Source organism: Corapipo altera, unplaced genomic scaffold (genome assembly GCF_003945725.1).
Source record: "Corapipo altera isolate COAL_440 unplaced genomic scaffold, ASM394572v1 49, whole genome shotgun sequence".
NCBI lineage: Eukaryota > Metazoa > Chordata > Aves > Passeriformes > Pipridae > Corapipo > Corapipo altera.
The window spans coordinates 17,475,330-17,487,480 of record NW_020884879.1 but is presented as its reverse complement, the minus strand read 5'-3'; the positions used below and the strand labels follow the sequence as shown (position 1 = coordinate 17,487,480).

Here is a 12,151-nt window from a genome sequence, read left to right as displayed (position 1 = left end):
GCAATAAGTAGTCATAGAACAGTACTGATTCTCTAGATATCCCCTTTTCTGCCATTATACTTGAAAAATATCAGCACATACTTCTTATGCCACACATTTAAGTGTGTTTCTCTATGTACTTACTCTGTGATGTTCAAAAATCAAAGTTTAAAATAATTTTGGAACTCATAAGAAAGAGTCAGTTTTATCAAGGTAAAATCATGGATAAAGCACAATGACAAAGTCACTGTTCATCAGCTGCTCAAAAACAGCTGTCTGTTTGCAGGAATTACCTGTCATTTATGAGAGATAAATCATCCTTGTTTCACTGAGAACTAGGCCAATTGTGTAATTAGGTAAATTGTATTTACCACAGTGTGCAGGTTGTACAGAGACACTTGACCATAAACCTGTTGACCAGTACTGTTGTTTCTAACTGCTCGTTAGCAGCCTCTGGCTCCAGTTTCAGTTTGCATGCTGCTATCCCACCTTGAATATGAGCTAATTTGAGATTGTCTTGGATTTGGGTGAAAAATAGGATTGAATTTCACGAAACACCATTGTAGTGTACATTCATGAATACACATTTTGTTTGCCCATGTGTGACCATGTGCTGCCCTAGGACAGATCCAGGCCAGGCACAAGTGTTTTACTGCATTGTAATTTTTTTCGTCTTGCAGGTAAGGATTTTTAAACCACACAGACTGTTTAGCCTGGTTTTACCTGTATCTAAAAGCTTTATGTTTTGCTGAACATTACCCAGTGTGTTTCTACTCCCATCTTTTTGTTCAACTCTCATGTCTTTGTTAACTTAACATCCATTTAGTAAGGGCTATAACTACCGTGATATTAAAAAAATAGATCAGTATTTGCCTGATCCTAAATAAAACCTCTGAGCAGGAACTTTTTGCTAAATTTAATGGACATTCCTAATGCAGTGGAATTACAAGACTAGTCTTAATACTTCCTGGCATTACATTTTAGGAAAATATCTAACTTTCCTCCCCAGATGAAAGCTAATTGTGTGGTTATATTTTTAACTACATAAGTGTCTGACTTATGAGAAGCTGAAAGGGCAATTTTTAAGCAGGACTGAAGATTTTCTACTACAGCTTCTTTAGTGCACCTGTTCTTATCACTCTTAGACTGTTCAAACTAATTGTGGCTTTTGCTATTTTAAGCCCTTGCAGGACACTAGAGTCTTATTTGTGGTATTTGTCTTAAAGCATTAAATACTTGTTTCGTAGGTGTCTACAAAAAGGTGGTAGTTCATTGCATAAGAACCGTGTGCTGCACAAATATTGTTTGATCATTTTTTAGTGTATCAGGAAATCCTGCTTGGGGCTGAAGGGCGTAGTTATCAGAAGAGGAAACAAAGTGCACAAAGCAGACCAAAGTAGATGAGATTTATGTCTTCATATAAGGCATAGATTCATTATCATAAAGACACATTTTTCTATGATCATCATGTAAAATCAACATGGTTTTACAACAGCCCAGTTCTCAAGCTGTCACTTGCTTCTGTCTTTGTAGATGAGATTTCTTGATTCAGGCCATAGCCCCTAGGGTTTTTAGCCTAATTTATCTAATGTTATTCTGGTGAGACTGTTATACCTAACCTGACTGACAGATGCATCAAAAGAGAATTCCCCTCCACCTCCAACAAGCTTAATTTTGTGAGACTGCACTCTTATGATACTGAGCTGCTGTTGGAGCTGCAGTCCCTGTTTATCAATTAGCCAGAATCTGTCTTGCAGCTACCAGGATGCTTTTCCACAATATATTTCAGGTAATGAATGAGTTCCTGGCTCCTGTTAAGTCTCCATAGGTTCAAATTTTTTTTTAAGTCATAATAAATCAATGTGATTTCCACAGATGTTATTTTCAAGTATGCAGAGTCCTAGGTGGCCAAATCCCAGTGAATTTTAATGGTATTTGGCAAGGACCTCCTTCACATTTGCTTGCATTCCTCGTGCAGTATAACTGTAAAATCTTTAGTTGAGATTCCAACCCATAAGGGAACTGTTGACCAGCCTAAGGGAACTATTTTGATCACATGGGGAGTCCCTATTTGAATCATAGGATCATGGAACTGTAAAATGGTTTGGGTTGGAAGGGGCATTTAAAGATCACCTAGTTCCAACTCCCCTGCCATGGACAGGGACACCTTCCATTAGACCAGTTTACTCAAAGCCCCATCCAACCTGACTTTGATTACTTCCAGTGATGGGGCATCCACAACTTTTCTGGGCAGCCTGTTCCAGTCTCTCAACAGCAGAAAGAAAGATGCTGAAACAACATCTTAGTGGAAATTAATAGTGTAATCAAATCACACTTCCTGTGGAGGACTTTGTGATATTAGTATGTTTGTCATGTGATTCTGGGAATTTTTTTGCAAAAGAAGCAGTCATTAAGTAGAAGGTTCACTCCTAAGGGTGTTTACACTAACATTCCAATACAGCAAAACTGAGATATTCTCAAAGTAGCTTTTGTTTCAAGTCAAACATGTCTTATTGCTCCAAGTCTTCCAGTATGGCTTTCCTGCATAAATCTCACAGTTGCCAAATGCATTTGGTGGGAATCCTGATGGGAACTTGGATTTCCTTCACAGTAGAAAAGCACAGAAGTACCCAACCTTATGTAATTATGACCGTACCAGGAAGAGAAAGAAGATGTTAACCTTGAGTTACACAGCGAGGCTCCTTACAGTGCTGTGCTCAGAAATGTAACCATATCTGGAGCTGTACTTTGCTTTTATGCCTGTTCTCTGTCACCAAGTGTCTCATATTCTTTGGCACATGGTGAGTCACTTGCACTAAGGAGGAAGGAACATGGTTCCACTTCTGTTCTGTGACCTGATGGTTAAGGCATACCACTGGTAAGTGGGAACTTGTTACTCAAAATTACTTTGACTAAGGTATCATTAAACCCTGTTTTTAGTTTCCTAGTCGATATTTTAGAAATTCTACCATTAAGCAAAATGTGAATACTGCTGCTAGTACTGTTACCCCTCTGGCAACATTTAACTGGCATCCTGGTAATCTTAATCATTGTTTGAACTTGAACACCTAGTTCCTCAACATGTGAAAAAATACCTCTGAATTGTTGCAAATGGATAGATCTGCTGATTTGGTTTAGACTCACCACAGTTAAGCAGTACTTGACATAACATATCTTGTGACTTACTCAAGAACTTAGCAGTCCACATCTGGCCTGCCATCTGATGTACTGTATAAAGGTGTGTTCTGATAGAAAGCGTTTAATGAGACTGTTTCAGAAGGAGTGCATGTGATATAATAATGACACAAGTACTACTCAATAGTTTTCCAGTTAAGTAAGTAACATTTTCTCCTGCTTTGGGTGTCAAAAAAAGGTATTCTTTTCATAAAAGACGTTTGTTTTGTCTGTTTTGAAATGAGTCGGAATTGGAGAAGGAACCTGCTGTAAAGATGATGAGCACTCCGGCTTCCATAAAGTAGTTCTCATTCTTTGTTTTGCTCTGCTTTAAGCTGACATTGCTTTTGTGTTGATAGGTTTGTTTTCATTTGTTTATATGGTTATATTTGTCAGGTGGTTTAATCTCAGTATGATTAAGAGCAGCGTGATAATATACTCTGACTTGTATTTATGAAGCTCATTTTCACAAAGATGATACTTAGCTCACCTGAATATTAAGAGTAGTAGCTATTTTTCAGGAGCAGGGTCTGTGTCCTTCAGATCAAGTCAAAACCAATAGAAATTGTAAAATCAGGTCATGATCATTGCTGTGCATGTGTGGAAAGCTGCATTAATTCTCATATCTTTATTTTATTTTCAGGGCCCTAACTCAGTCATGATCGCCCTGGTAATGCTGTTGAATATTGGTTTAGCCATTCTTTTTGTCCATTTTCTAACTTGATTGGAATTAGGAAAGGTAAGAAAGGTCTTGTTTTCGTATAAAATCACCATATCCAACCCCACCTCAAATGATAAAGATTTAATTTTTTTGCATACTTTTAATGTTCCCCACTTTAATTATAGCTATGCCTGAATGTGATTCAACATAGTTATTTAATATTGTAACTGTTTTGACCCTTCAGTGAAGTCATGACAACTAGTGGTGTTAGCCCACAGTTCTCTGCAGTTGTGTCATCAGCCTTTTAAATGGCACCTGTCATACTCAGACACAGGGAAGGAGGCTTGGAATTAGGATGGGACGCAAGAGAGATGAAACTTGGAAAATTCAGCCAGGGGCTCAAATCAGTTTCTCTGCTGATGGCTCGTGGCTTTGGGGTCTTCTGAAAGCTGAAGCAAGCAGCCATGTTGGAAAACAAACAAAATAATCTGCTGAAGCAGCCCCGCCAGTGAAGTGCGTTGGCTTCTCCATCTGTTCCAGCAGAGTGTGACTAAACTGGAAATGTACGGAGCTGCACTTTTTGTTGATGGAAGCTAACAGCTGCCTTACTATTTTACCGTCTGATGTTTTTAGTGGGGAGATGGGAAAACGACTGCCAGAGGAATGTGGTCAGAGGATTCTGTTGCTGTGGAAGTGATTCCAGCGTTCACTCCTATCTCATTAGAAGAAATAGTTAGCAGCATCAGTCACCAGTCTTATTCCATTACCTGCTGCTTTTAACATCTCCTGCAGTGTTCTGGGAGATCGAATTTCATTTGCCTTTGCATGATTCTGTTCATTTGTTGTTTATGAAATTTGATGTATAGCCATAACGTAGTGTTTGGTCCAGCCTGGAGAAAGCTACCAGTTCTGCCTAGCAGCAGAAGCAGAAAATCAAATATCTTTTCCTAGTCCAAAGATAAGATTCTTGAATTCATTTTCCTAAACCTGAAGAGTCATTTTGCTTTAAGGTTTAGGAAGTAATATACCATTACTGTAAAATTTAAAGACATTGATATCTTCCTAAAAATGCTACCAAAATGCTTCCAAAGCAAGCAAAATTTTTCATAATAAAAGAATAAAAATCTTATGCTGGTATCAGCACATTCTAAACAGGAGGTGGAATATCAGAGTAAGCCAAGAAAGATGAGCTATAGGGTTTGCATGCTAACTTTTTTTTCTTTTTTCTTTTTCTTAATTCTGGTGCTGTGGTAATTGGTGATTTCAATTATTATGTATCAACACTGAGGTATTTTGCCAGCGGTTAAAATAAAGTCTTGTCTGGGTGCACATTAACGCCAGTGACAGTTAAGCTAGCTAATGCTCATATTAAATCATCATAATTTTAAAATACTAGATTTGTGTTGAATACATTCAGGTAGAGCGTTTAAAAATGTTAAATGATTGTTTATCGATTTGATGCCTTCAGTGTCTTTAAAATCCATATATAATTTTACCTCAGCATTAAAAAAGCCTCAAAATTTTTCATTTGGAAAGTTTGTCTTAAGTAGTTTCATAGCCCTTTGTTCAAACGATGTGATCATGTTTCTTTTTATGTGCCATTATACTGTAATTATTGTACCCTATATTAATCAAATGCATGCTTATTTACTGAATATGTGGTGTGATCATTTGGCAAGTAAATATTTTAATTTAAAGCTGCAAAAAGCAAAGGGCTTGTATTATGTTTTATTTTAGCTCTATTAGAAAATCTTTCATACAGTATAGTTTTTGAACCTGTTTGTAAACTTTCTAAGTTTTTGCATGATTTAATGGGCAACATTCTTACAAAATACATTAGCTGTTTTTTGATTCAGCATATTAAAGTATCATAGGTATGGACCGAATATTGTGCAGCGAAGCAGCTCTGAGCAGGGCAGTAACACCGTGGTGTTTTTTACAGAAGTATGTTGAGAATCCTGTGTTTTGACCAGTATGGATAAAGAAGAAAGCAGAAAGAGAGCAAATGAAAATAAAACTTGTATATTTATTTTTTAAAAAAAGTTTAAATTGTGTTTTAAATTTAGGAAAGTAATTTTTAAATAAGAACAAAATTTTAAAAGTTGCTGTGTAAGCCTTGACTTAATGGATGAAGTGTTCCATCCCGCATTTAAATCACCCCGTGTCTCCTGACATGAGGAGGTAATTTTGTAACTGACATATTTAATTCCTATTAAATGTTTATTTAAAATACTTTATGCTCTGGAAATAATGGGTAACAAAGCTTATGAAAAATGTTTATAAATTTAAGTAAGCATGTTAGTACCATTTATAAATATGTATGATTTATAAGCTTTTTTAAAACAAAGCTCAGACAAATCGTTGGTATTTTTCTAAAATGTGCACAGTTGTATTTTACATGAAAGGCTATTTATAATTGGTTGTTATACTGTACACTACATTTTGGACAGCACAATGAAGCCTGCCAATGTACTTAATAATGTCATTTTGTCTATTTAAAGTTTCTTGCTGTCAAAGAATGAACTCTTTATCTATGGGTTTCTCTATTTATAATAAATTCTTGACCCAAAATGTACAATGTACAGTTTTCACAACTGTATTTGCTCTAATAAAAATAAGTTGGTATTAATAGAGTTTCAGACTACTTTTTCCTGTTTATGAATTACTTTATTCACTCTCTGGAAGCAATTTTTCTGACAAATTCAATAAACGAGGAGTGAAACAGGAAAATGGGTGAAGTCCTGGTCCCTTTGAAATCATTGTGAGTTACTGTTTTCAACAAAAATGATTCTGGGAAACAATTAAAAATAAATAATTTTAAAAAAAAAGTCAAGCTTCCTTTTGTGTCTTCTTTTATCTTCTGATACAGCATTTTTGTATCTTTATAAATTTAGTATCTTGAATTACACTTTCACTACAAGACTGTTTAATCAATTTTGTTTTAATCAGTGAGTCCATTAACAGCTGTTCTTGTAAGTGAATTAACTTTTTTAAACTTCACTCCTCCTTGGGTTCAAAATTAACATGAAGTCTGTGAGCCAGTGTTACACAGAGAAAAACTGCCATTACAACTGTCTTAAAGCCACCACATTTGCTGAACTACTCAATCAGCTGAAAATTTTATTTTCTCTGATTCTAGTTCAGATTACTAGCCAGCTGTACTGAAATCCTAATGTTTAGTTGAAGAGGACAGCAAATTTTATTTGTAGTTCGTATATAATGGAAACATATTTTTAAGGACTAGTTATTACTGTCTTATTCTTTAAAATAATTCTACCAGCATGAAGCTTAACTTTAAGAATTTTTATTTTCTACAAAACAGCCTGCTCCCTAAAGAAAATTTTTGGCTCTTCAAGAAAAATAAACAGAAGTAGCTACAAAGCAGAAAATTTTTAACCACAACAAGCAAAGGATTTCTGCAGAAATCAAAGGGAAAAAAAGTTTTCATAATTAACAGATGGTCATTTTGCATCTGAGATGTTTTTACCAGTGGTTTATATCACTTGTAAACTTACAAATGGGGTTATGTAGGAATGCTTCTGCTATAGCTAAGGGGAAAAAAGGCCCCAAAAGATGGACACACAGTGCAACTTAATGCTTCAGGATTTGATCTAGCATGGAAAACTTTACCCCACTTCAAATGCAAAGAAAGTTTTCTTAGGCAAAGTAGTTCCTCCTGGCATAGTTGTGTGTTTGCCCACAGATGCCAGTAAATAGGGAGCTCTCACCTTTGAATTTGACATCTTGTTTCTTGGACAACTCCATTTATGTGGTTAAACCATATATGTAATGTACTCAGGAAAACAGCAAGTGGACGATAGTGAGGTGCCAAAGGCTGAAGAAAAAAAGAATTGTCTGTCATCATAGCTTTTTACTCGCTCTAGTTCTTTCTTTAGTGCATATATGTATGTTTATAGATATATATAAAATCTTAGTATATATTACTTTACCTTCCCATCAGAAAAGCAATAAGCAACACAAAGAGCAAGGAATTGTTTGCGTTTGCTTTCTAAAAGGAGAGGTTTACTTTGAAGGCAGAAATTTTGTGACATATGGCTACAACTTGCCTTTCAGATACAGACGTGTGTTTAAAAAAATCATTAATACAACCTAGTGCTGACTTTAAAAGATGTAAACACCTCTTTTTTTAAGATGGGTGCTTAATTAAAAATCTTGAAATAGTTATTTACTTAACTTTTAATGGCGTGTTATGTGATTACATATCTACTAAAAACTCTGTTAAGATACAGTTGCACAATGTTAAAAGATTCTGACAATAATGCAGATGCAATGATAAAAGCCTGCAGAAATTCACTGCGTACTGAGTTGCAGTAGCATTCTTAGTTGTTATTAATAAAACATGGTTGTGAATTGTATCTAAATGGTTTTACTCATAGTTCATTTGAACCGTTTAGTCAGGGGAGACAGTTCTATAGACCATTCTCCTATGGAAATGGAATTCAGTAAACAAAGCAAATTAAGAGAAGGGAGATTAAATAAGCCTTTCAAATGAAGTGGTTTTCTCTCATTTAATATTCACAGAAACGGGAAAAAATAGAAATCATGTCAAGTCTGAGCAAGAAACCATGAATGCACACATGCTGTAGCTGAGCCATCTACAGTATCCATCTCCATTTTTTTTCTACTGGACACAGAAACTTTAAACTAAGAGACATTACACTGCCTTCCATTGTAGGCGGTAAATATAATTTCTGTAATAACATTTTTAAGAAAAGTTGCTTATAATGTCAACGGCTTTAAACTAGGAGAAAAAAAGCCACTTCATCTATCTAAACAGTTTATGTTGTGACCATTAGTGCAGCAGCTGAACAAATCCCACACGCCCATAAAACCAATAGCAAAAATGAAGTTGGTAACAGAATTTGTTAAAATTTCTCATGTTTCTTCCTTCCAGTTGCTAAAAAGAGGGGATGGGGGGAAACAGGGAAAAGACAGCTTTTTTTAACCTGATAATCTAAATTTCATCATGTCAATACGTGCTTCCTTCAGCCAGTGTTTTTCACAGTCACTTGGGACTGGTTATCTAGGAGGTTTTAGGTGCAAACTGGCAGTATATTGAATGTTGATTTTTTCTCAGTAATGAAAAAACCTAGGATTTTTCCTATCACCTGTGAAATGGTTTTGGTTGTAGTTTTTCTGTGCTTCTACTATTTTTCTAATTATCTCCTATCCTTTAGTGCCCACCCACCCCCCAGCTCTGGCAAATTCAACGTAATTACCTTTCCCCACACATGGTCATTGCCTCGACACTTCAGCAACTCACTCCAGGAACTCTCGTGTTTTCTGTGGGGCACTTGTTTAAGCAGCAAATTTAGGTCTCTCTGGCTGTGGAAGCCCTCTCCCTTGCAGTTTGCCCTACACCAAGTTGCAGGTGTCATATATGACAGTTTTCATTCGGTCCATTTTCTGCATACTATTAATGCTGGCTTATGCAACTGTATTATAATTTCAAATCTATTCTCACTGTCTCGAGTGTCAGGGCAGTGATATAAATACAGTATGTGGGAACTGAAAAGAAAATTACTGAAAGTGATGCTATACACAGAGCTAATGGCTCTTTGCAATTCATAGAAACCAAGGTAATGCTGACATCATTGAGAAAAAGTCTGGTATCAACTGGATTAGGAACTCTACTACAAATGTCCACATTAAGATTGTGAAAAAGACTGCCCATACAACTGAAGCTGATTCTGAAGTCAGAAGATGAAGGAGTCCTCTTGAGGTTTGTGATTTACGGTATGAGGAGTTCTGGACTTGATATAGCTTTATGTGGATTGTTGGACAGAATGAAAACATCCTCTGTTGAAGATCTAGGATTGGTCACCTGCCTGAGCTTTCTTATGTCTTCCTTCGTGTGGTATACTGATTAATCAGAGAGCTCTGTGAAAATTTGGGCACATACAGTTAGACAAGGACTAGATTTTATGTTTGTAAGTGCTTTCGATACTAATTAAGTAAAGAGAAATAAATGACAGATGAATCATAGGCTTTAAACCATAGATTTTGAACTCTGTTTTTTTTAATGTTGATTTATAGAAATTGGAAGAAAATACAGAGTATAGTCAAAGAGTAGAATTTCAGGTGTTATCTTTCACAATAGTAATATGTGTGTTAATCCACTACAGTACCTGAATTCCTTTGAGATCAATACATTAATTTGAGAGATATATATCTTTCTCGACTTTCCAGACTGTGATTCACTGAATAGCAGCTTGACAGAGACACTGTAGTAGACCACAAAAGACAAATCTTCACCAAGAGTTTTGAAAATGGCTGCCTATACTTAAATTTCTTAGTCTACACTTAATGACCCAAGTTTAAAAACATCCCGGCTCCTGAACACCTCATGGTTACTATTCAAAGACAATTTTGAGGAGGGAAACAGGAGGGGTCAGATATTACACTGAAAACTGAAGTCTGCAAAAATGTTAAATTTGGCCTACAAATATGCCAGAGGTTGAAAATATTTTGGTCTGGGTTTTGAGTCAGCTATTGGAGCTACAGGCTCTGATTTTGGGATTGCAGTCAGAATCCAAATCCAGATCTGATTCCAAAGGCACACAGGTGAAGTGCCTGAACCAGGAGTGCTTTTAAGAAAGGGGCTGGGGGGAGAGGGAGTTAGTTAAAATCAGGCTGCTGTAACTCTGGGTTAATTAAACCATTACATTCTGTACTTCTGGAACAGTGTCATTAACTTTATTTAACGTTGCAATTTTACTATATTCAGGACATGTTCCACAGAGTGCTTCTGAAAGTATCATAGTTTAAGGTGATGGTGCTTAATTACTTATCCAATTTTAACTGCGAAATACTTTTATCATGTAATACCATCCAGACTTCAAAAATACTGTAAACTGTCTTCCATTTAATTATGACAGTTCTAGATTTTGTTTAGGCCACTGATGAGAAAGTCACAAAAGGATGGGATCAGCTACCATGGAAACAGTGAAGGCAGAAGTGCACCAGCAGCCTTTCACAGGGGCTGGGACTAAAAAAGACGTTCTGCAAAGAGAAGGTAATTGAAAGACATTTACATCACATCAGATGACTTTCATGCATTCCTACCATACCAAGACAACACATTCCTGGCATAGATTGCAACAAGCCTCCACATGCAACAATGATATACAGCAGAACAGGGATTGTCAGAAAAATTGGAATTGAATCTTCAGAAAAAAGGAGGTACAGACATGTTGAAATCAAAACTAGAAGAAAGCAGAAAGTAGGGGGGAAAGGAAGAAAGTGAGGGGAAAGGAGAAGCCTTGGGAACCTGTATGTGTTAAAGAGAGGGAAAAGGACTGTTTATAGGAGAAAAATACGAAGAAAATAAACTATATTGGACACAGAAAAAAGTAACATTGGTTAGATAGGAATATGAGTGGGATAGAAGACTGAGAAGTAACTGTCCTCAGTACACAAACAGCTGCTCTAGAAAGCTGCTTTCCAGGCCCCTGGGAATTAAGAAAAAAACAGATTTAAATTGTATGAAAATTGAGATCCAAGTTAGACATAAAGAAAAATTCTCTAGTTGTAAGAATAATATCTCTGAATTAGATTACCACAGAAATTAGAAGGTTTAATATTTTTACTCTGGACAAGATTTCAGATTGAAAGATTGCTGAGTGTCCCTTAATGGCCTATTTTCTGTGATTCTATGGTAATTATTATTATTCTATGGTAATTATTATGGAATGTGAACATTAGACAGGTGTGGTGGGAAGAAACTGGGGGACAGGGGAAGGAGCCCTTCTTTACTTATAAAAGAAACTTAAAAGAGAGTGTACTGCAAGAATAAAGTAGGAGGATGTTTGTACAAGACAGATGGTAGGAACAAGAAAATGTGAGCAGTAAGAGAGTCAAGAAGAGAGTCAGAATTTTGACAGAAGCCACACGTGAGTGAAGGGGATAATTGGCCTGCACTGCAGTGCAGGAAGGAGTACAGGCAAGAAGTGGGCTGGGAAGTCTTAGGCAGTCCTGCAAGAACACCACATTGAAGCACAGCAAAGATGGCTTAGGAGTCAGAACACCCACGTGCCAAGGAAGCATCAGGTCTTCAGCCACACCACAGGTGTCCGTCTCCTTCGTTTTCTCAGCTGAAGATACTGATGGACTTTCATACAATTTTTAAATTGTAGGAACAATTGAAGTTATCAGGAGGTGTCCTTTTATTAAGTGTTCAAGGAAACATCTGTGCCCAAAACCTGCAGAAAACAACAGCTTACTGTTACAGCAGGCTGCCTTGAGTTCCACCGAAAGGAGTCAGTAATGCAGACATGGTAGCAATACATTTTATTAACTCCTTGTGTAAAGTTGCTC

The 12,151-nt window shown here is 36.4% G+C and overlaps 1 protein-coding gene across 3 annotated transcripts in view; it reads left to right on the top strand.

The window, feature by feature from the left end:
- JPH1 (junctophilin 1) overlaps positions 1 to 6,612 on the top strand; it is an 82,561-nt gene extending 75,949 nt beyond the window's left edge. Inside the window, exons 5-6 of one of the 3 annotated variants that reach the window (XM_027638933.1) lie at positions 3,797 to 3,892; positions 5,757 to 6,612. In XM_027638933.1, coding sequence (XP_027494734.1) covers positions 3,797 to 3,877 — 81 coding nt within the window. In that variant the 3' untranslated portion in view covers positions 3,878 to 3,892; positions 5,757 to 6,612. Of the gene's footprint in view, positions 1 to 3,796; positions 3,893 to 4,058 lie in introns of all 3 variants that reach the window. The other 2 variants (XM_027638932.1, XM_027638931.1) reach the window with 2 other exon arrangements.
- The last annotated feature ends 5,539 nt before the right edge of the window (positions 6,613 to 12,151 follow it).